The sequence below is a fragment of the Marmota marmota genome, unplaced genomic scaffold (genome assembly GCF_001458135.2).
Source record: "Marmota marmota marmota unplaced genomic scaffold, marMar, whole genome shotgun sequence".
In the NCBI taxonomy this organism is placed as follows: domain Eukaryota; kingdom Metazoa; phylum Chordata; class Mammalia; order Rodentia; family Sciuridae; genus Marmota; species Marmota marmota.
Window position 1 is genome coordinate 3,352,262 of NW_025999869.1, and position 24,872 is coordinate 3,377,133.

Here is a 24,872-nt window from a genome sequence, read left to right on the forward strand (position 1 = left end):
GAGCACTTGCCTAGCATGTGTGAGGCCCCAGGTTGGGTCCCAGTGTGACAGGTGTCATGAAGGGGAAAGAGGGTGGCCCAGGTTAGCTCACCTGGTAACTGCCCTACCTGGGGGGGAGCTTGGAGGCATGGAGTGCCACCATGGACCCCTGCCCACTGAATTCCCTGTGTGTCACTTCGAAGGGCGGAGACAGCTGGTCATGCTCCTTGGGGTCGGCGTTTGGTCCTGAAGGGCTGATGTGGGGGAGAAGAGGGTTTGAAGGTTCTGGCTCTGTCAGTCTTAAGCACTTCCTGGGTTGCTGCTGGATCTGCCCAGCTCCAGGGCAGCTTGTGTAGTGACCAGCCCAGGGCTGCGGAGAGGTCGCTGGCGGGAAGGCCTTGCTTCTGAGCTGCTGCTGGGCACGGGCCACAGCACACGGCACACTGGCCTCCCGAATGCCAGCGCCAGGCAGACGGGAACTGCTGTTCCCAGGGGCTGGGACATTGTGCCTGGTGAATTCACCTGGTCATTGAAAGCCGGCAGAGAGGCGGTGCAGCTGGGCTCCCGGGCAAGGCCGACCCTCTGCTGCCTGACAGCTGCTCAGCGGAAGTCCATGCCAGCCTGGTGAGCGGAGGTGTCCTGTTTCCTTTGGCCTCTGGCCAGAGGAGGAAGCCAGTGGCAGCAGGCTGCTGTCAAGTCCCCCATCGGGCACCCTCCAGAGTGTCGGAGCTGTGGTCACCAGGGAGACGTCCTCCTGGTGCTGAGGAAGGAGGCCAGGTGCATGAGGACCTGCCTCCCTTGGGCGGCCAGCCCCCCTGTCCCAGCTCAGGCAGACCCCGCCCCCTCTTGTTAAGGTATTCATTTGATTGTGGTGAGAAAACGTCCCATGAGATCTACCCCCTTAACAAAGGTTTCAGTGCACAAATACAGCTGCTGACTGGGGCATGACACTGTGGGCAGGTCTCTGGACATCCTTCATCTTGCTTAACAGAAACTTCACTCCTCCCTCTCCCCCAGCCCCTGGCCATCCCGATGACACTCTTTGAGTCTATGAATTGGGTGATTTTAGATACCTCTTGTGAATGCAGTCAGCAGGAATCGTCTCTGGGTATCTGGCTTACTTCATTGAACATACTGTCCTCGGGGTTCATCCATTTTGGCTCTTATTGCAGAATTTTCTTCTTTTTAAGGTTGCATAATATTTTGTTGTGTGTAGATGCCACATTTTCTTTATCCACTCCTCTGTCAGGGGACACGGAGGCTCTTCCCGCATCTTGGTTTTTATGGAGAGTGCTCAGTGAATGCTGGAGTGCAGATAGCTCTGTGGGATCCTGGTTTCAGTTCTTGTGGATAAATAGACAGCTATGGGATCGCTGGATCCTGAGTTCTCGTTCTCATTTCTTAAGGACCCTCCACACTTTCTACAGCTGCTGTAGCACTGTGCCAGGGGTCCCTGGGCTGTACTCCCTCACCGACGCAGACATCCCTGCAGGCGTAAGGTGACATCTCAAGGTGGTTTTGACGTGCATTTCCCTAGTGGTGTGAGGCTGAGCATCTTTTCATAACCTCTCGGTCATTTGTATGTCTTCTTTGGAAAACGTCTATTCAAGGTGTTGGTCCATTTTTTTAAAAACGGGGATATTGTGATGGTTTGGATAGGAGGTGTCCAAAAAAACTTCTTAGGTTAATTCAGGGGGTGAAATGATTAGATTATGGGGGCCATGACCTAACTGGTGGGTTTTAATCTACTTGATGGATTGATAATCTGAATGGATTACTGGGGGGTAACCATAGGCAGGTAGGACATGGCTGGAGGAAGTGGCCCTGGCTATACCTTGGGGTTGTATAGTCCATCCTTGACTCTCTGTGCCTTCTCTCTTTCTAACTGCCACAAGCTGAGCCGTGCCCCCCACACCGTGCTCTTCCACCACAATGGCCCGCCTTCCTCAGGCCCAGAGCAGTGGCTCAGCCACCAGGGACAGAGCTACTGAAACTGTGAGCTTGAAGTAAATTTCCCCTCCAGGCTGTTCTCGTGAGGCGTCTTGGTCCCAGTGACGCACAGTTAAGTGACACAAGGTGATCACTGTTATTTTGCTGTTGCGTTTTGGAGATCAGGTGTTGTCGAGGGCGTGGTTCACAGACATTTGGCCCCTCCCACAGGTGGATTTGCACTCTTGTTTCTGTCTCTGTCCCACTTAATGATGTTTTGCTTCTGTGGCTTGTACTTCTGGTGTTGTGTCCATGAGATCACGGCTACTTTTCCTCGGGTTTCCTCTAGGAGTCCGACCGTTTCTTACTTCTTAATCCACTTGGCTTTGAATCTTGTGGGTGGTGTGGGGTAGTCCAGCCTTTCTCTTCCTTAAGGACAACCAGTTTTCCCAACCCCATCTGTTGAAAAGATGGTTCCTCCCTGTGGAAGGATCTTGGTACTTTTACCCCAAATCATCCGACCACTGCGTGAGAGTTGATTTCTGGGCTCTCTGTTCTGTTCTGTGGGTCTATATATCGGTCTTTATTACCCTACTGTACTGATTCCTGTCGCTTTGTGGTATGTTTTCAAATCAGAAAGCGTGTGACGTCCAGCTCTGTGCCTGTTTTGCAAGATTGGCTTGGCCGTAGAGGGCCCCTGGAGATTCCATATGAACTTAGGATGTAGTTTTCTATATGTACAAAAGATGCCGTTAGGATTTGATAGGGATGGTGCTGAATTCATAGATCACGTTGGGTCACACTGACATCTTAACTACACTGAGTCTTCTGGTCCACGAACCTGGGTGTCTTTGTACTTGTTTGTGTCATTGATTTCTTTCAGCAACATTTTGTAGTTTTCGAAACACAGGTCTTTCACCTCCCTGGTTGTTTATTCTTTCTTTGCATGTATTTAGGAAGGCTACCTAGTATTCTGCGTGCTTTTTTCTTTTTGATTCTATTGTAGATAGAAGTATTTTCTTAATTCCTTTTTGTTTTATTAATTGAAAATGTGTGAAACACCAGATGACTTGTGTGTGCTGATTTTATGTCCTGCAACTTTGCTAAATTTACTTATTCATTCTGTTTGCTTATGCAATCTTTAGGGTTTTCCACATAAAAGATGATGTTATCTGTAAACAGATTATTTTACTCCTTTCTAATTTGGGTTCCTTTTATTTCTTTTTCTTCCTAATAGTTCTGGCTAGGACTTCTAGTATTACACTAAAGAGAACTAGTGAAAAGGACACCATTGCCTTTCTCCTAATTGTAGAAAAAAAGCTTTCAGTCTTTCACTGTGTTTTGTCTTTGCAGTGTGGGGGGCTGAACCCAGGGCCTCGTGTGCACTAGGCAAGTCCTCTACCACTGAGCGTCACCCGGCCCCTTTTTCTCTATGACAAGATGTTCCTCGCCTTGCTCTTGATCTTGAGGAAAGGTTCAGTCTTTCACCATTAAGTATGATGCTAGCTTTTGCCAAATGCTTTTTCTGCATTGAGATGATGGTGTGTTTCCCCTTCACACTGTTGATGTGGTATACAACATCAATAGACATTTGTATGTTAAGCCATCCTTGCATTCCTGGTATAAATCCCACTGGGTCATGCTGAATGTGATTTGCTGGTATTTTGTTGAGTATTTTTAAAAATATTTTTTAGTTGAAAATGGACACAGTATCTTTATTTTTTATTTTATTTTTTTAACAGCACATCAAAATTTCCTTTTATTGCAACCAAAATTTTTGAAAACCAGAAAATCTAATTATCTACTCTAATTATTACACTCTAATCAAACTATCCAATATTCTCTTTACATCTCTTCCAGTTCCTGAGTTTTATTTCAGATTTCAGGCTTTTAAAATCCACAGGAAGACTTGAGACTTATTGGTACTTCTTTGAGTCAAACAGAAAAGTAAAACTAAAGTATATGGAAATCACTTATGCACATTTTAACTGCTTAGATTCCTTATAAATTACTGGAATTAAGGCATGAAGGGATCCCCAACACCAAAAAAAAAAAAAAAGGATACAAAAGAATAAAGACAGCACAGAACTCATACATAAGCTATTCAGAATCATTGGTATGCAATCTAAGCATAGAAAAGTGTGCTTAAAATTACCATCATGAAGAACAAGTACAATTTACACCTATATTGAGGCTGGGGCTGTAGCTTAGTGGCAGAGCACTTGCCTTGCATATGTGAGGCACCGAGTTCGATCCTCAGCACCACATAAAAATAAACACATAAAATAAAGACATGCTGTACAACTAAAAAAATATTTTAAAAAATTCACACCTATATTGACTCTGTGTCATACTCATATCCTATTCTAGCATTCTCAGAAGGATCCCATCCATGATATACGCAAAAACTGCAGGTACATTTGAATGGTACCCTTTTGTGATTCACTCTGAACTTCCTTAAGATTGTTGCCTCTTTCTTGTTCTCCTTGAAGACTCAGGAGATATCTCCATCTTGCCACACAGTCTTTCCGTGCAGATAACAATGTCCGGACTCCTCGCCGCCTGTTGGGAAAGCCCCTTCTGACCTCTTGCAAGGCCCTCTCACTCCTGTCCAGTGGTTGGGGTGGACCTTCTGGCAGAGGGGACTGTGGGCATTTAGCACAAGGATTCAGAGTCAAGTCATGAAGTTGCTTTATTAGCATTTCTGAACTGACCAGATGAGAGTCCACTGAATTTTCTTCATTTTCAGACATTGGAAAAGACTCCTGGGTCGAGGTTGGGTTAAATTTTTGCAATGGGTCCATTGGGAGGTGAGCAGAACCCTCAAAAAAGTTGCTCCCACTGTTGCTTGGGAGGAAGAAACAAAAAACAAAAACCCACCTGTAGCCCTGAGACTAAAACCTCAAACTTCAACAGCTGGTGAGTCGAGTGGAGCCAATCTGAAAATTCAGGTCTGGTTTCCTTTTAAATCACAGATAAGTCCCTTTACTTTATTTATTTATTTATTTTTACGTGGTGCTGAGGATCAAACCCACTGAGCCCCAGCCCCAGCCCTGTTGAGTATTTTTGAATCCCTTGCAATGCTCCACCCTCCCCCCCGTCTGTTCTTCATGCCACCCTGCCTCTGCTCTTGCTGGGCTCTGCCTGCCCTGTCCTTGCCTTTCAAACACCCAGCCTGGATGTGCCTCTTCCAGGAAGCTGTTTGCCTACTGTTCGCACAGGCGTCTGGGTAGCAGTCACTGGGTGCCTACACCACTCCTTTCCGCACCCTCCTCTGCTGTGGTCTTGGGCAGAGGCCTGTCTGTTTCCTCCTGGGTCCCCAGCACCTGGGTTTGTCACAGACTAGGAGCTCAGTGTTTATTGATCCAATACTACTTTGTGGGTTCTGCTTTGCCTAGCAGTGTGGGGCTTCTGAGGGACACTCAGTTGATACTTGTTGATGCATTAAACTGACCACAGACCTCAGTTCTCCAGGCCCTGAGAAAGCCCTGAGCACCACAACAGTCGAACACATTGATTGAATAAAGTGTGTCAGATACATAGAAGTACAGCTTGCAGTCATTCAAGTGCAAACGCTCCCATTCTGTTTACTAAGCATGCAATTTAACACCTTCCCCAAGGCATTGAGATTATTAGCTTATTTGCATATATTACTATCATTATTGTGGTCACCTCTCCATGTAGGTGGGGGACTGGTTCAGGATCCTATGGGTACCAAAGCCCACAGATGCTCAAGATCCTTACATAAAACTGCCCAGTGTTTGTATAGAACGTACGCATCTCTCCCGGGTGCTTTAAACCCTCTCTGGATTACCTGGACCACCTAATACAAGGCCAGCGCTGTGTGAGAAGTTGTTACACCGAGTTGCTTAGGGAATGAGGACAAGAAAGAGCTCTTTATGTGTTTAGTACAGGTGCATTTTTTCCCTGAGATTTTTTTTTTCCTTTTTAATCTGAAATTGGTGGATTCATGGCAGCAGAATCCATAGACAAGAAAGGCCAACTACTTTATTCATTCTATTGAGATTATTATTTTTATTAATTAAATCCCACGTGTTTCTGTGGAAACTTGATGAGTTAGTTCATAACACTAGTGCCTGCTGCCCCGGACCACCAAGTTGAAGGTCAAAGACCCACCTGCTGAAAAGAGCGAGGCATGAGAATCAAACCAAAGCTAAGGTCTGATTTCAGACTTTGCTCTGAGCTTCCCAGCAGCCAAGGCCAAAATAAGAAAAGGGAAGCAGGTTTTCAGAATGTGCCATCTTTCCTGGAAAGGCTGGGGCCGGGGGATGTTGGGTAAGGGTGTTGTGCAAGGGACAGTGTCACTGGAAGATGCAGGACCGCCTGGTTCTGCATCTTATACTGACTCTCCTCGCTGCTGAGGGAGTGTTGACAGGTTGTAGTTCTGGGCAGGTGCTGGCCTGAGAGCCCGCTGTAGTTTAGAGATCCAGCAGGTGCGGCCTCCATGCTGGGCTCCCTTGCTGGGAACTCACTCACCTGGAGGCAGAGATTAGTGCCGCTTTGCAGGTGAGGAAACTGAGACTCAGGGAGATGGACTTATCCAAGGTCACCCAGTCATTTAAGTGACACTGTGGGAGCTGAACCTGTCTAGTGCCATTTCCTTTTTGATGACTGAGCTAGAGGAGACGGCCACATAGCAAAATGGGTCTGTTGATTTTAAGCACCACCTTGTTCGACCCCCATCCAGGCTCCTCACCGGGTCTGGGTCAGGTCTGGGGATGGAGCTTCAAGACCTGCACAGATTCAGTGGGCCCGCCCACGAGTGCTTGCTCCTGTTGGCATTTTTCTGGGTGAGAGGAGAGGGGACAGCTTTCATGGAGTTTCAAAAAGCAAAGCAGAAACAAACAGAAAAATTAAAAGGGCCCGCCTGAGCGGCAGGAAGGAGCCACAGGACGGACCGCAGTGACGGAGCCCCAGTCGGGCCAGGCACCCAGCGAGCCCAGACGAGCTCCTGCTCCCGGGAGGGTCAGGACACCTCCGTCCCACCCTGCAGTCACTGGGCCATTGAGTGTCCCTGCGTGGTGACGAGTGTCACTCTTTTCCATCGGTGCCTTTACAGCTGCTGTTTTAAGTGGTTAGTTTCTTGTCCCTCTTTGTGCAGCTGAGAGTCCCTCGAAGGCGAGGCGCGAGGCCACACCCAGGCACTCTGCTGGCCCCTGGGACGGAAGCCAGGCTGGCTAGGGGCGTGAGTGGCTCAGGGAAGGAGGCGCCTGTCCCCGGGTGCACACGTTAGCAAGAGACCACACGTCTCTAGTGACTTCTGTTGCAGGGGGGCAGGTCAGGCAGGACCAGCAGCCTGAGGCCCTCAGAGGACCTGCCACCTCCCCGGTGGGCACCCTGCCACTCTGGGTCCTGGCACACAGTGCTCCCAGCACCCGGCACCCTGGCAGGGCCGGGCTGTCCTGCTACTCCTGAAACCCGGCACCTTGTCCCCTGGCTCCTGTTTGACCTCTTTGGTTTCTTGCGTCCCAGCGTGGCTTCTCCCACACACCCAGCAGCTGCAGTTGACCTCCTGCAACGAGGAGACAGGCTCAGGGGGACAAAGTGACTGACTGGCTCTGTCTCCGCTGAGCTGAGCTGTAGGCACTGGGAGTCGGAGGCCAGGAGGGGACCCTGGAAGTCAGAGGCCAAGAGGGGACTCTCGGAGGCTTGGGTCCTGGCACTATGCCCATGGAAGGAAGAGGAGAGGGCATCTCTGCACTTAGGAGCCCAAGTGCCCAGGAGACTGAAGTGAGTGTGGACCAGGAGGGAGGGCCCTGGGCTGCTGCCCACGTTTAGTGACAGGAAGCCCCTGAAAGGCCAGCCACACCCTGGAGCCCAGCCCCCACCAGACCCCGTGGCCACCCCTGCTCCTCTGTGGGGACCCCTGGAGTCCTGGCCACTCCTCCCTCCTCTGTGGAGGCCCCCACCAGCCCCTGTGGCCACTCCTCCTTCCCTGGCTGGAGGGCTGGCCTGAGTCCAGTTGGGTCATGCTGAGGGCTGCTTTCCTGTTTAGAGAGTGGGCCTCCTTGACCTACCGGGCAGGCTCTGCCTCCGCTGAGCTGAGTTGTAGGCACTGGGAGTCGGAGGCCAAGGGGGACTCTGGGAGTCGGAGGCTGGGGGGACCCTGGGAGTCGGAGGCCAGGGGGGACTCTGGGAGGCTGGGGGTCCTGGCGCTATGCAGGAAGGAAGAGGAGGGAGCATCTCTTCACTTAGGAGCCCAAGTGCCCAGGAGACTGAAGATGAGTGGACTGGGAGGGCAGCTGCCCACGGCCTGTGTCACTGGGATTGTCCTTCGTTGCTTGTTCCCTGCACTAGGCTGGGAGCCTTTCCCTGCTTGGGTGGGTGACGGGGAGGAATGAGTGGCCTGGGGCTGGAGCCTGCGTTCTCTCCAGGGCCTGGCACTGAACCGTCCATGTGGCCATGGTCAGGCCTGTCCCTTCCAGGCCTTGGTTTCTCTGTCTGAGCTGAGCCCCGAGGCCCTCATGCTCTGGTTTTCTGGGTTGGCGAGGGCTGGGCTCCGGGGGTTGGACAGGGCAAGAGACAGGTGCTGGCCCTGGGAGGACAAGGCTGATCCGGTGAGGGCCGGGCAGGTGTCCTCGAGGCCCTTGACTGGGAACCTGGGAGAGGGACAGGCGGGCTCCAGTCCTGTCCCTCTCCCAGGTTCAAAATGTGGGACAGGTCTGGCTGAGAAACCCGTGTCTGCAGCTTTGCGTTCCTGTGGGGACTTCACTTTGCTTTTTCTGGACACTGGAGCTCCCAGGCCCCTCTTGGGCTGCAGCCTCCTGGGAGGGCCGGGCAGGGAGGCTGGGGCGGGTCAGCTCCCCCAGGGCTGGCCCGGGCTCCCCTGGGGGGCAGGATGCCCTGCTCACGGTTGTCCTGTCCTGTGCTCTCTGCAGATCATGATCGAGTTCTGCCCCGGGGGAGCAGTGGACGCCATCATGCTGGGTAAGTTGTCCTGGGCTGGGCAGGGCACTGTCAGGGATGGGAGGATTCACCAAATCCTGGTGGGACCCCTGCGTGGTTCTCCTCAGACCAAGAAACTCTCTGTGCCATCCCCTTGTGGGGACAAGCTGGGGCTTCTTGGACTGAATTGTGGGCATCCATTGGAAGACTAGCCCTTCCCCTTCAAAACCCGTGTGTCCTCAAGCTGGTCCCTCACCCTCTGAGCTCTCTTGGCTGTGAGGTGGGTGTGGTGCCTCCCTCTCCCACCACACAACACTCTCGGGAGTGAGAATGAGGCAACTTAGGGGGTACCTTGAAAGTGGGAGGTCACTGTCTGAGTCCATGTTCTGCTGCTATAACAGAATGCCTGAGACGGGATAATTTATCAAAACAGAGGTTTATGTGACTCAGGGTTCTAGAGGCTGGAAGTCCAAGAGCTTGGCACAACATCTGGCAAGGGCCGTTTTGTGTGTCATCATGGTGGAAGGTGGAGGGCAAGAAGGCCTGTGTGAGAGAGAGAGCAAGAGAGGAGCCATGCTGAGCCCTTATCAGGAATCCCCTTCTGTGATGACCATGCCACCCCATGACAGTGCCATTAGTCCGCATGAGAGCAGCACCATCCAGAGCCCATCTCCCCACACTGTTGCCCTGGGGACCCCATTTCCAGTGCACAGACTTTGGAGGACACACTCAATCCATAGTGTCCACCCATTTGTAAATGCTTATCGGGTCTCGAGGCCCTGGGCCAGCTTGAGCAAATTGGTCATCACCATTACTCTGTGTCCAATCCATAACAAAAATACCCAAGGCTGGTACTTTATAAAGAAAAGAGGTTTCTGAATCTCACAGTTTTGGCCTCTGGTGAGGAACCTCTGGTGGATGGTATCACAGTGCGGGGAGCAGGTGTGGAAGACACCAGGTGGTGACTCAGGAAGCCACAGAGGTCAGGGGACAGCCTTACTCTTTTCATGACAATTTGCTCTTGCAAGAACTCACCCTTTGAGACCAGGTTCACTCCTTCTGAGGGTGGAGCCCCACTTCCTGGTCGCCCACACGAGGCCCCACCTTCGGGTTCCATCCCCTCAATGTGACCCACAGGGACCAGGCCTGCAGCGCGTGGACCTAGGAGGACACCCTGGGGGACACGGTGCTGGGAGTGGTCACTGCATGCCATGCTGTGCAGCTGCTTCACGGGGGTTGTCCTCCTTTAGTCCCCGTGGGAGATCGGAGAGAGCATCTCTGGTTTGGCACCGAGACGTTGAGGAGCTCGTCCTCATCACACAGCAGAACTGAGATGTGACCCGGGTCTGAGAGACCCTCACCCCCGACCGCTGCTCTCCCCACCTCCAGGGCAGGGAGCCAGCAGTGGCCAGGGTTGGTCCCCAGGAGGGAGAGTGGCAGGGTTCTGGAGTGACTCAGGAAGAGAAGCCCTCGCTGAGAGAGACCAGGGTCCCCCAGAGACCCCAGGTCCTTCCGAGGACACCCCAAGGATCTGGAACCTCCCACGGGCCCTGCCTCTCGAGGTTCCCCACCTCGCACTAACACCCAGCCTCCCACCTGTCCAGGAGCTCCTGGGCGGCAGACATCAGAGGGAAGAGGACACAGGGCAGTGTTACGTGGCCACTGGGTGTGCCCCACTCAGGGTCACTGGGTTCAGGGGTGGAATCCAACAGAATAAAACGATAGTTTATGTGAGTGAGACTTGCTGGGTAATAAGGAGCCAAAATTATCCAAACTGGTTTAGAGGGGGAAAGGGTGGGGGTTTGGGAGGAGTTTATTTGAACAAATAACTGGAAAGTTCGAAGAGGCCAGCTTCAGGCACAGCTTGCTCTAGGAGTTTTTAAAGGTTGACAGGGGACTTGGCCTCCTTCTCCAACCCTCCGCCCCATTCTCATGCCGGTTTCATCCTTGGTGACGAGGTGGTCACGGGAGCTCAGTCATCATATCTGAATTCTAAGCCACAGGATGGAGAAGAGAGGGTAGGACAGTCTCCCCCGCCCACCTGTGCCCTGACTTTCTTGAGAGAGACCTTCTGGAGGCCCCATGTCACACTCCAATGGCAACTCATTGATGTGACAGTGACGCAGAGCTGGAGGGAGGCTGGGGAGGTGGGTTTGAAGCAGATGCTGAATGTTCTGCTACCAAGACAGCAGGGAGGGGAAGCACTCTCGGCCGTCCCCTGGTGAAGTCTGTGTGAGGCTGGTGATGGTAGAGGCATGGAGGCCAGCAGGGGCCACGGGCAGGCTGCGCCCCGCCTCGGCCAGGGTGGCCCTTGTCGGTGGCAGCAGCTGGAGGAAGATGGCCCCGACCTCCTGCAGATAACGGTGGGAGCAGAGACCTCCCATGTCCGGGCCTAGCTGTGAGCTGCCCCCCACTGGGCGTTTCCTGCCCTTGGTCCCCCGCTCCACCCAGGCCCTCTGGGCTTGGGGCTGGCAGAGGTCCACTCAGGCTCCCGTTCTCCTAGCCAAGGGCACGGGAGTGGCCTTCTGTGGGATGTGGAGAATGCTCAGGTGGCCGGTCCCCCTGTGGCTGACACACCTTGCCAGCCCCGAAATGTGGGTTGGGAACCCTGCTCAGGGGAGGCTGGGGTCGGAGGCCCAGGCCCCTCTGCAGGGCTGCAGTCTCGTGGTTTTAATGAGTGGGAGGCAGTCACGTACTGCTGTGTAATCAGGGCTCTTCTTGAGATTTATTGGACTCAAAAGTCCATGTCGTGTTTGAGTCCAGTTTTATGAGGTTCTAGAAAACGTCCTTATATGGTAGGAGTCCAGTTTAAGAGGCTCTAGACCAAGGCACAATGAGAGGGACAAGGCAGGGGCCACTTAGGGCCTGGGAGTGGAGGAAAGGTTGGTTCAGAGGAGGCGGGGAGGCTGGGGGGCAGGAAGTCATCCACAGGCAGATTGTGATGGGGTTTGTGATACACAGTGTGTCAGACTCACAGAGCTGTGCACCCCCATAAAGCGACAGAGTACGTGTGAGTATGTCCCCAAGAGTCCATGGGTGGAAACCCAGTCCCCAGACAGCGTTGATGGCACTGGAGCTGGGGCCCTGGGAAGGTGACAAGGACGCAGAGTGGCTCTGGAAGAGGAGGAGGAGGAGACCTGGTGCAAGCACCCTCGCCCTCTTGCCACCTGGCGCCCCCATGTAGTGAAGCAGCAGGAGCCCCACCAGATGCCACCACCCTGCCCCCCCCCACTTCTCGGCCTCCTGAACCTTGACCCCAGACAGACAGACGTCTGTTGTCCATCAGCCACCTGGTCCTGGTGCCTGTTGTAAACAGAAGGGGCCTAGGTGGCCGTGTCTTCCGGCCCAGGCTCGTTGCACGAGGCACCTCAACTCTGCTTGGTCCTCGGATCTGTGTCTGCCCACCTGTGTGGCCTCGAGCAAGTGGCCCTCTGAGCCTTGCTCGCCTCCCCTGTACATGGGCACGATGATCGTGCTGCCCGTGGGCTGGTCGTTGAGCACAGGATGGTCGACGGGTCGGTGCCAGGGGGAGCCGGGCCTCAGCGAGGGCACCGTGGTGTGGGTGGCCCTGCTGGTTCTGGTGCCTGGTGTGTGGCAAGGCTCGCGGAGTTGACCAACCGTCTCCTCTGTCCCCAGAGCTGGAGCGTGGCCTCACAGAGCCCCAGATCCAGGTGGTCTGCCGCCAGATGCTGGAGGCCCTCAGCTTCCTGCACAGCAAGAGGATCATCCACCGCGACCTGAAGGCGGGCAATGTCCTGATGACCCTCGAGGGGGACATCCGGCTGGGTAAGGGCGGCCGGGTGAGGGTTGGGGTGCCCAGGGCGGGAGAGGCCGAGTGGCCGTGCCTACCTGGGGCATCCTGGCTGCAGCTGCCTGCCTGGTCAGGCCTTTGCCATGGGAGGAAGCTTGAGCTTGGGGTCCTCATGGCCTCTGTGATCCGGACTGGCTGTCCCCGCCCAGCCCTGGACCACAGGTTGCGTACTGTCCCCGACTGCTCATTCTAACCCAGTGGTTCTCAGCTGCTGAGGTGATCTTGCCCCTGGGGACGCTGGGCAGTGTCTGGAGGTAACTTGGGGGTGCTGCTTGCATCCAGTGGGCAGAGGCCAGGGGTGCTGCTGGACAGCCGCTGGAGCACAGGACAAGCCTGTGCCCGCAGTGCCAAGTGGAGACGGGTCCCGCCTGTGCCCGCATTGCCAAGGTGACACACTCTGGGCTACACTCTCTGCCCCTCGGGTCTCTAGATGGCCCGTAGCTCCCCCTATAATGCAAAGGCCACCTGGTCATGTGGCTCAGAGAGCCAGGACAAAAGATCAGCACAGGTACGACTTTTTTCCAGAGAATTCTTGGCCTTCTTGGTTGTCCCCATGACTACCCCCGCCGCCCTCCTCCTGGAGAAGTGGACTTCGAACTCTTCTGCCCTTTCCTTTTGCATTGCGTCTGAAATGCTACTTAAGGTGGAAAAAGTCACAAATTTTATCATTTGATGAAAGACATTTGCTTATCATACAAAGTCCACATAGTACGTGAGGGTCTAAAAGAAAGTGCTAGGAATGTCCACTGAATTCTTGTTGGCCCCAGTCATCATCCCAGACGCCTGCGCATGTCCAGGGGGTGGAAGGGTGTGGGGTGGGCATTGGAGGGAGCTGGTCCTTCCTTCCTTGTGTGCTGGACTTCAGCCAGCGCCACGTTTCACGGTGTTTCTGAGGTAAGCAGGTCCCCACGCCTCCGCCCGCTCAACCTCATGCTCCAGCACAGACCAACACTGCCCTTTCCCGAGAGGTTACACGGGGTCTTTAAGGACACTTTAACTCTGTCCATAAGGAACTGCGCTACCACGGAGCCCCCAGGACGAGAGCCACAGGGGCAGTAATGGGGTGGGCACACCAGCCATCCCCTGTGTGCTGGCTGTGAGGGTTCAGAGAGGGCAGGGACCTGGCCCTGGTGGCAGAGCTGGCAGGGACAGAGCCAGGGCTGGCCAGGGTTGCTGGCGAGGGGCAGGTGCCGGGGCAGGGGGTGCCGGGGGAGGAGGTCGGACCCCGCCTGGCTGGGGTTGGGGGCTCAGAGAGGCTGTGTTGGGGGAGGGGGTTGAGCAGGGAAAAATGGCCACGGGTTTGGCAGGTCGACAAGAAGGAGCTGGTGGCCCTGTGGGCAGAGGGGTGGAGAGGGGAAGGAGGGGGTTGCGGGAGAGTAACACAAACACAACTCCACACAGAGCCCGTGCTGGGTGTCGGGACCGACCAGGCTCTCTGTGTATCATCTCGTTTAATCAGCAGTGAGGACACTGAGGCCCAGTGAAAACAGGTGCCCTGGATTCTCCCACGAGGGAGAAGTGGGGCAGGGTGTGGGCTTGGGCACTGCAAGCTGCCAGAGGACCCCCTCATGCCAGGGTTGATGGGGCGTGGCCAGGGAGGGGCTGGACTGAGGACGGTGGGGTGGACAGATTCAGGTATCCTGGCAAATTCAAGAGGCAGTTAGCCCGGCCTTCCAGAGCGTATCCAGAGGAGGAGGCAGAACAGGGAAGACCCAGGTTCAGCCAGGTGCAGGGGCTGGCTGGAGCAGGGAGCCCAAGGAGGGGATGCAGGGGCCCAGGAAGCTGTGCCGCTGCCCACTGTGTCCTGCCCCATCCCCACCCTGGACACCCTGAACCTGGATGGCGCTGGTACCTGAGCAGGCTCCAGGATCCCACTGCAACCAGGGGAGCTGGGCCGAGGCATCTTGGTGGGTCTCAGCCACCTGGCATGACAGCTGGGACAGCCAGGAAGCCAGTGAGGGGGAGGGACAGTCCAGGGAGAGTCCAGTGTGTATCACAGTGAGTGCTGGGCCCTGGGCGTGGTGGGGACGCCTGCTGAGGCCTGGGACATCCTCCCCGCACAGCCTGCGGTGGCAGTGGGGGCAGCCTGGGAGACTGGGTGTCCTCTGCTGGCCTCTCCCCACCTTCCTGGGACAGTCTCCATCAAGGCTCCTCGGGTTGCCTTTCCGTGCACATCTTTGGGCTCTCAGACCAACTCCTCTCCTGGAAGCTGGGTCTTTTTTTTTTTTTTTCTTTCTCAATGTTATTTTATTACTTTTAGAAATCTATTTGATTATAAATGAATTATTACAAAATACCAATTAAAACAAAAAAAAAATACACCTGTATGTAATCTACAGGTGACTCTAAAGACACAGGTGGACTGAGAACAAAAGGCTGTATGATTGCTACATAAAGGGGCTGGAGTTGTGGCTCAGCGGTAGAGCGCTCACCTCCACGTGTGAGGCCCTGGGTTTGATACTCAGCACCACATAAAGATAAATAAATAAATAAATAAAGGTGTTGTGTCCACCTACAATTATATATATATATATATATAAAAAATAAAAATAAACATATCAGCAAAAGAAAGCTGGGGGGCTGGGGAATACAGCTTAGTTGGTAGAGTTCTTACCTCGAATGCACAAGGCCCTGGGTTCAATCCCCAGCACCACACACACTCATTCACACACACTCACATACACAAAGCTGGGGTGGCAAATCATGGTATGCAAATCAGGTTCCAGGTATTTTTAAATTTAGAGACCGTGTCTCATTTTAAAGCAAAAAGGTATATGAGATAAAATATATTTTATGTTAACAAAACTTTGAAAAGAGGAAAAGGATAATAATACATAAAGATAAAAGGGAGCTTTCCCTAGGACACTGCAACCAGAGGAGATTCACTTGAAACTCATACCATACTTCCAAAATATAAAAAGATAAGATGGCGAGAATTCAATAAAGAAATAAAAAGCAACACTTTAATACTGAGACAGCAATCCCCACTTACTGTAAAGAAAAGTAAAGTCATAACAAAATGGCAATCTCCAAACAGATGACTTTGAAAAACATTTTAAACCAATTAGACTTATACACTCAAGCTCTGAATAGCAAGGGGAATATTATACTGGATAGACCAACTTGTAGGGAATGAAACAAAGGTTACTAGATATGAAAATATTAAAGTTATTTTGTAAACATCATAGAATCTAATTAGAAACCAAAAGTGGAAGGGAAGTTCAAAAATCCATAAATATGTACAAATTGATTGAACACTTTTGAACATGGTCTTTTTCAAGAATTGAAAGATAAAAGGAAAAGGTGTTTCGATTGTTTTTGTTTCAATTTCATTGATTTCAGCTCTGATTTTGATTATTTCCTGTCTTTTATGCTTTTGATGTTGGTTTGTTCTTCTTTTTCTAGGGTTTTAAGATGTAATGTTAGGTTATTTATTGGGTGACTTTCTATCTTTTTAATGAATGAGCTCAATTCAATCAACTTTCCTCTTAGCACTGCCTTCATACAGTCTTGGAGAGTTTTCTGTGTTTTATTGGTGTTCTCATTTACCTCTAAGTATTTTTTAATTTCATCTCGGATTTCTTCTGCTATCCATTAGTCATTCAGTAGCATACTATTTAGTCTCCAGGTGTTAGAGTAGCTTCTATTTTTTATTTTATCATTGATTTCTAATTTTATTCCATTATGATCTGATAGATTGCAAGGTATTAGCTCTACTTTTTTTGTATTTTCTAAGTTGCTTTGTGGCCTAAGATATGGTCTATTTTAGAGAAGGATCTGTGTGCTGCTGAGAAGAAAGTGTATTCAGTCATGGATGGATGAAATATTCTATATTTATCTATCAAGTCTAAAATATTAATTGTATTTTTTTAGTTCTATAGCTTTTTTATTTAGTTTTTGTTTGCAGGATCTATCTAATAGTGAGAGAGGTGTGTTAAAGTTACCCAGTATTGTGTTGTAGTCTGTTTGATTCTTGAAATTGAGAATGGTTTGTTTGATGTACTTAGATGCTCCATTGTTTGGGTCATAAATATTTACAATTGTTAGGTCTTGTTGATGTGTGATTCCTTTAGTATGAAATGTCCTTCTTTGTCCCTTGTGATTAACTTTGGCTTGAAGTCAGCTTTATCTGATATGAGGTAGAAAGCCCTGCTTGTTTACAAGATCCATGTGAATGATAAACTTTCCCCCATCTTTTTATCTTCAGTCTGTTTAAGTCTTTGCCTATGAGGTGAATCTCTTGGAGATAGCATATTGTTGGGTCTTATTTTTTAATCCAATCAGAAAGTCTATATCTTTTGTTTGATGAATTTAGGCCATTTACATTCAATATTATTATTGAGAAATGATTTTTATTCCCTGTCATTTCAATTTATTTCTGGCTTTTAATTTGAATTAGTTTTTCCTTTGATTGACTATTCTCCTACTGTAGTTCCTTCCTTTGCTAGTTTTCACTTTTATTTTTAATTTCTTCTTCATGAAATACCTTATTGAGCATGTTCTGTAGTTCAGGCTTTCTAGTTGTGAATTCTTTCAACTTTTGTTTATCATGGAAGGTTTTTATTTCAAGATCATCTGAAGCTTAATTTTGCTGGGTTTACTAGCATTGCCTGGCATCCATTTTTGTTCAGGGCTTGGTATATATTATTCCAAGACCTCCTAACTTTGAGGGTCTAGGTTGAGAAATCAGCTGAGATCCGGATTGGTTTCCCTCTAAATGTGACTTGTCATTTTTCTCTGGAAGCCCTTGAAATTCTAACCTTATTCTGTACATTAGGCAATTTCATAATAATGTGCCTTGGTGTGAATCAGTTGTAATTTTGGATATTTGGGGTCCTGTAAGCCTCTTATATTTGATTTTCCATTTTGTTCTTTAGGTTTGGGAAATTTTCTGTTCTTATTTCACTGAAAAGATTGTACATTCCTTTGGTTTGTATCTTCAAGCCTTCATCTATCCAAATAAATCTTAAATTTGGTCTTTTCAGGTAACCCCATATTTCTTGGAAGTTCTGTTCATGGTCTTTTAATGTCTTTTCTCCATGGTCAACATTCTTCATTGCCTGAAACTCTGGCTTCCAAGTGGTCTAGTCTGTTGGCGATCCTTTCCATTGAATTTTTAATTTGGTTCATTAAATCCTTCATTTCAAGGATTTCTGCGAGTCTCTCTTTATTGAAGTGCTATTTCTTTATTGAAGTGTTATTTCTCTTCCTGTGATTTCTCTCTGATGTCACTCCTTACATCATCCTTTACTTCGTAGTTCAGTTTAATTATGTACATTCTAAGCTCCTTTTATGACATTTTTTCCACTGTGGTGTTGATGGATTCTGTTATTGAAGTATCTTGATTTGTTTGGGGGTGATATGTTCCTTTGCTTTTTCATGTTGTTTGTGTGTCTGTCCACCTAACAGTATGGATCTGAAGCAGTAGAGTTTCTACTCTGTGGACTTACAGTGTCCCTGAAGATTTCTGGTACCTCACTGTTTAGGGGGAGACAAATAATAATAACCACCATGCAAACAATATACAGCATTAAACCAGATAGTTCCTACTATGATGTCGACAATGTTAATTGTCACTATAAACAAACAGAAATGATGTAATCAGTTATTGCCCACAATAAAAACAGTAAGTTTGCAAGTGAATGGTAGACAAGGAGAGAGCAGAGGTGATGCAAGATGTGATGGTTATGAGGGAGGAGGGGAGAAGATAGGAGTAAAAACATTAAAGGAGGAGTGAAAGAACAGTAAAGATTGTTAGCAGAAAAAAAGAGAGAGAATCAAGGGAAACAGATAAGTGAGAGGAAAAAATATATATAAAGTAAAACTTTTAAAAATCAAAAATAAATTAATACAAAGAAAACTGAAATATACTAATAAAACATCCTACTCCCTCAAAACTTGATCCATGAAAAATAAGTGGTTTCAAAAATGCTAGAAATGAGAAAAAAATGTGAATATGTATAAATTTCCATGAACCATTAAGGTCACAATTAAATAGAGAAAAGAAAAAAAGGGGGGAAAAGATCTTGATGAAAAGTTGAAGAATTGTTTCCTTTGGGGTTCAAGATTCCCAGTCTCCTTTCTCGCCAGTGGTAAGTGGGGGTCCTCTGGAGTGTGAGGCTTGCCCCTCCCTCAGGGCGGGGTTGCTGGAGTGACAGAGGAAATCCCATAGGTAGAACTCCTGGAAGCGGGGCTTAGGCCTAGGCAGGCTCCAGGCTCTTCCCTGAATGCAAATTGGTCTGGAGGTTTCAAATCAGACACCTCCAGGACCCAGAAATTGCCCATCCATGTTGGAAGACTGCACCCTAGGATCTCTCATGGGGTCCCCCCCATGAGGTGGAGGAACCAATTAGTCCACTAGGTCACCTGAGGACCTCCTCTTGGGTTCAGTCTCCAAACTTTGTCTCTCCCAACCTGCCCTTTTGAATCCTGGCCAGGTGTATCTCTCCCAGCAGGTCCTGCAAGCAGTCAGATTGGGGGTGGATGGGTAGAGTCTGGTGGGTTTCTGGGACCAGTTATCCCCCGTGTAAACCCCTCTCCACGTTTGATTTTCTCCTGGTCACTTAGGCACACTCCATATCATGCAGCGTGGGTTTGCCAGGCCTGTATTTCGGGCCAGACTCAGGTTTGCCAGGACTGGGCTCTCTCAGCTGCCAGCCCCTGCACTGCAGGCAAAACGGTTCCTTCCTCTGTCCTCTGCGCAGCCCTGGGAGAGATGAGGCTTCTTTTGCACAAGGTGATTGTGCGGTGCACCTTTCAGTTTAGACCGGCAGTGCCTGTGATCTGTGAACTCCCCTACCCAGACATGCCTCAGGCCTCCAAAAAACGCGGGTTTCTTTAATTCTCCTATCCTTCCTTCCCTGTGCCCGTGGAGGGACCACTCTGGCTGGTGGCTCTGGCCGGGGCAGCTGTGCTGCTGGGGATTTCTTCCTTATTTTAAAAGGTGAACCTCCTGAGTCCCTCATCTGCTTGAGAGTCCAGTATTAAATTCCAGTAAAGACTGCCCCCCCCACCCTTTTTTTCTCTCTGGCATCTTACTGAGAAGCTGCCCGCCTGCTCTCCTGGTTTCACACCACAGGGCAGCCAGCAAAGCGACCTCCTCTATTCCACCATCTTGAAACCCCCTCAACTCTGATCTCCTGGAAGCTTCCGGCAAGACCTAGCTTTATATTTCCCAGCATCCTCACCGGAAGGAGGAATTGGAAACTCCCCATTGGAGGTCTGGGTGGAGTGATCCCGGGGAAGGCTCGGATTCCTTCACCTTGGCTCAGCTGATTGGTCCCTGGACCAGTCAGTCATTGAGGTCCAGTGAGGAGGGCTGTTATGATTGGGCCAGCTTGGCTAAGGTGGTGATCCCGGGACCAATCAGTGAGGCCCAGGAAAGAGGCGTCCTCTGACTGGCCCAGCTTGTCCCCCGGTTGCTCTGGGCTGCAGAGTGGGATCAGGGAACACCTGGAAGTGCCCCACCCTGCACCCCGCGGATCAGTGTGGGGTGGGAAAGATGGTTTTTCAGAGGAAGAGAGGATTTAGACTGGCCAGAGAAAGAAATCATTGTCCCCAAAGACTGGCACAGCTGTGGGAATCACATAGGCCCCAAAGACGGGGAATGAGTGTGTTAGAAAGGGCGTGGTGACCTGGGAGAAGAGGGTCAAAGGAGGCAGTGGGGTTGGAAACTGAAGATACGGGGAGCAACCGGAAGACCTGTGTTAAGTGCCCACAGGTGTTTAGGGGCCTAAAAAGCCAAAGGAAATAAGAATAGACACATTACCTAGTTAGAGCATCTGGGAGATAGTATCCCATCTCACAGCTGACTGGTGGGATCCCCGTGTTATAGATAGGGAAACTGAGGCTCGGAGAGACGAAGCAATGTGTCTGCCGTCTCTCTAGGCCCTCTTCACATCGTCTCCGGCTCCTGTTGCCATGCCACCCCGGAGGGCAGACCCTCTGTAATTAGCAGAAGCCTCTCTCCTAATGAGCTTGGGAGCATGGGGGCTGCTGTGATCTGGAGGAAGGAGGATCCCAGGATCCCAGGGCCAGGGCAGGGAGCCCTCCCTCCCTCCTGACCCCTGTCCAGGATCAGCAGGTCCCAGCCGTCCTAGGCTTGCTTGCTGGCCTGTACCATGGGGGGCCGGGCTGGTCTCTGACCGCAAGGTGCTGTTGGCCTCTGGATGGGACAGTTTTCACCATGCAGGTACAGCTTCCCTGGCTGCCACTCATGAGGTGGCAGGGGCACTCTGGTTCACTGTGACAGTGTAGATTATGACTGCCCACATTTACACCAATCACCCAGTTATCAGCAAACCCAGGTGTAGCATCCCACTCCCTGGGGGTGCATGGCACCCCCCTGTTGAGAACCACCTGGAAAGTCTCTCAGACCTGAAGGTGAGCCCTGCCCAGACTGGGCTGTGGGTTAGCCCCGTGGGGAAGACTAGGAGAGGTGGGGGTGCAGGACTGCTGACGGGCGCGGTTCTGCTTTTTACTTTATTTGTTTGGTGTTGCTGGGGCTCAAACCCAGGGCCTTGAGCATGCTAGGTAAGCACTAGTCCAGAGGGTCCCATCCCCAGCCCTAGGGGTTCAGCTTTAATTGCCTGATATTGGGGATGCTCCTGATTCCTTGGACTCTTTTGATCCCCTGTGTTCTGGGGACAGAGGAGGGATTATGTTACATATTGTCATACATCTAACTTCACTGCTTTAGCGGGTGTGGGTGGGTGGGTGGGTGTGTATTAGGCAATGCATTTTACATTGGATATGTAATTTTTTATTCTCATGGTAATGTGATAGTTATACGTTTATAAAGATATGCACAAAGGTGTTCATCACAACAGTATTTGTGATAGCCATAAGTCAGAGACGATGGGTGTGTGTGCGCAGTAGAGGCTCAGTTTAAACAGCCCTGCTGTTGTCTTTCAGTTGAGTCTTTTGGCTCCTGAAAATTGAGTTACAGAAAATGGGTCGTTTCCTGGAAAGATGTGATGCGGAGCCAGGCGTGGTGTTGGGCACTGGCAGTGCAGCCGCAGGGACCCAGATGGGAGAGTATTGGAACCCGCTGGGTGGTGTAGCAAGACCCCCTCCCAAAGAGCAAAGGTGGAGGCCGGCTGTGAAGGGAAAAGACCGCTGGAGAGATCTGGGTTTCACATTGATTGTATTTTCTTGAAGTAGCAGATAGAGTTACACTGTTTCCACTGCTCTACCTTCTCCTGCTGCCCATCCTGGGCCAAAACTACCTGAGGGCTGGGCGTGTAGCTCTGTGGTGGGGTGTGTGCCTGACACACTTGAGACCTTGGGTTTGACCCCCGACACCAAAAAGCCCTCATCTGTGAGCTGAGGGTGGGACTCAGTGGTAGAGCATTTGCCTGACATGTGAGGGCCCTGGGTTCAAGCCCCCCGTACTGAAAAAAATTATACATATTTATAATTTTTTATAAAAATTATTTATATTATATATATATACTGAAAAATATACATGTGTACATATATTTTTTAATTACAAGTATACTGAACATATATAGACTTCTTTGTAATAATTATTCCTTAAAGGGTTTGGCATAACTGTTTGTATAGCATATACATTGTATCAGGGCTGTAAGTAAACCTGGATAGGATTTGAAGAATATGGGCTGACTGTGGATTGTGTATAAATGATACACTATTTTATATAAGGGACTTAAGCATCCTCAGATTTTGGTGGGAGGACGTAGTCCTAAAACCAGTAAATAATGCGGAGCTATATATGGCAAACCTGTAGGTGCTTTCTCTCTGTCGATGATTGAGATTTTCTAAACCTATAAATGTTTGATTTTTTAATAAGCAAGATTGTTTTGATAATCAGAAAAAAAAACTCTCACACGCACACAGGCATGAGTGGATGGGCTGGCTGATGGCCTGTAGATAGTTTGGAATAATAAGACCCACAAGGAGGACCCTTGAGGTCGCTCCTAATCAGGTGCCTGAGTCTCCTTGGTGCACAGAAAGGTGGGACCCGGGAGGTGGAAGAGCCAGCAGGTGACCTGCAAGTTCCTTGACCTTGCAGAACTGGGGCTTCCCCATCTGTCACATGGGGACAGTGATTCTCCCTGCCCTGAAGGGTCACACATAGAAGTGATCTGCCAAGAGACAGAGGAGCAGAGGACATGCTAATTGGGGTGCGGGTGGTGAGCCTGAGGGTCTGCGCAGTGCTGCCCGTGAACTTGCAGTACACACTGGTTTCTGTAAGATCGATGTGCACTTTTTAACATGTTGGGGTCATAGCATGTAGTCGGTTTTCTAGTCTTTACAGTTTTTCTTCATTTTTATATTTCTGTGTGCTGGGGTCGCCCTCCCGGCCTGCTGAGCGTTGGTCCCCTGAGCTACACAGCCCTTCCTTTTTTTTTTTTTTATTCATTTTTTATTTTTAATCTATGCATGGTCAGGGCACATATTCATGGGTACCTGGTGGCATTTCCACGTGTCTGCAGCATATAACGATCGCACCGGGGTAACTGGCCTGCCTATTGACTAGTTCGTGAGGAACCTTCAGAATCCCCTCTACTAGCTATTTTTAAAATACAGTCAATCACTGTCACCATAGTCTCTCTGCTGTGCTGGAGGGCAGTGGCCATCCTCCATCCAGCGTCCCTCCCCACCTTCTCAGCCCCTGGTCTCCGTGATTCCACTCTCTGCTTTCACAGACCGACATTTTATTTCCACACTTATGGGAGAAGTCACGCAGCCTCCGTCTTCCCGCGCCTGGCTTATTCACTTAGCGTAATGTTCTAGTCTGCTTTTTAAAGCTGGACAGGGTCAGCATGTTCCCGCGTATGGCTCACTGTACCTCATAAACATGGCTATCTCATGTTCTTCTGCATTCTGTCACGTGCACAGAACAGGCTCCACCTGCAAGAGCCTCACAATGGGTGTCTAGGCTCCTGTCATTCTCTCATGGGTGACGCCGAGGGGCCAGGCTGGCTCTTGGCCTCTCTCCATACTCACCCCTCAGAGGAGGACTTGCTGGGGACCTGCAGTGGCCACATCTGTGGCCTTCCCCATAGTCACACCGCTCTCACTCCCCAAGAGGAGCACCAAGCTCTTTCACCACTTCCTGAGTTTTACTTAAGAGAAAAAACAAAAACCCACAAAACCCAAAACAAGTTACCAAATGCATTTCTGTTTTTTCAATCATAAAAGCAACCTACTTCATCAAAACCAATTCAAGAATAAAAATGCATAAAGTGAAAAATGTAATCCCTCTGCCCCCCTGCACTGCCCCCACCAAAACCCCACTCCCGCAGAGGCAGCCTCCTGGAGTCTGACGTGAGGCTCCAGACCCTTTAGGGAGTGTGTGCGTGGTGTGCACACGCAAGATACATGGATCTTTCTGTCACATACTTCTGGAACCTCATGCCATGGATTCCACGATCTGCATCACAGTCTATCCTCTGTGACATGATACAGCATGTTTGAGACAGCGTGTTGCAGATGGACTTCCACATTGGCGTTCCACATGCAGCCCCTCCTTTCCTGGGCTGTGTGTTATTTCATGGCTGGGGCAACACCACTGATCTCAGCGCTTGCTGGCAACCCCGTGACAGTTGCAGTTGTTTCCAATTTGTTGTTCCTCCAGATAATGCTTTATAAGCACCATCTGTGTTATAAATTTCTTGGAGATTTGTTTCCAGAAATAGAATTTCTATCCAACATAGATACACGTGTGCACATATATCTCTCTATGTATGTACATGAATATGTGTACATGGCTGTTTATGTATTTGGGGTACTGGGGATTGAACCCAGGGGTGCCCTACCACTGACTTACATCCCCCGTTCTTTTTATTTATTTCAAGACAGGGTCTAAGTTACTGAGGCTGACCAAACTTATGATCCTCCTGCCTCAGCCTCCTGGGTAGTGGGGATCACAGGCATGAGCCACCATGACCATCTCAAACATTTTTTAAAATCCAAGTTTTTTGTTTGTTTTTTTTTTTTTTTAACATACAGTGCTTCCTCCTTATCCATGGGGAATATGGTCCAGGATCCCCAGGGGGTGTGTGAAACTGCAGATAATACCAACTTGTACATACATATTTATGTAAAGTTTAATTTATAAATTAGGTTCAGTAAGAGATTAGCAACCATAATAATGAAATAGAGCAATTACAACACTATGCTGTAATGAAACTTATTTAAAACTTTTGATTTGCTCATTCCTAGAATTTTCCATGTAGTATCTTCAGACTGTGGCTGTTGGCAGGTAATGGAAATGTGAATG

At 50.0% G+C, this 24,872-nt stretch overlaps 1 protein-coding gene across 4 annotated transcripts in view; it reads left to right on the plus strand.

Annotated features, from left to right (window-relative positions):
* Window positions 1–24,872, plus strand: part of Stk10 (serine/threonine kinase 10) — a 108,016-nt gene that overhangs the window by 36,980 nt on the left and 46,164 nt on the right. For all 4 annotated transcript variants that reach the window (XM_015492618.2, XM_015492619.2, XM_048815483.1 and 1 more), the window contains exons 3-4: window positions 8,808–8,856; window positions 12,451–12,600. In XM_015492618.2, the coding sequence (XP_015348104.1) occupies window positions 8,808–8,856; window positions 12,451–12,600 (199 nt within the window). The remainder of the gene's footprint in view (window positions 1–8,807; window positions 8,857–12,450; window positions 12,601–24,872) is intronic.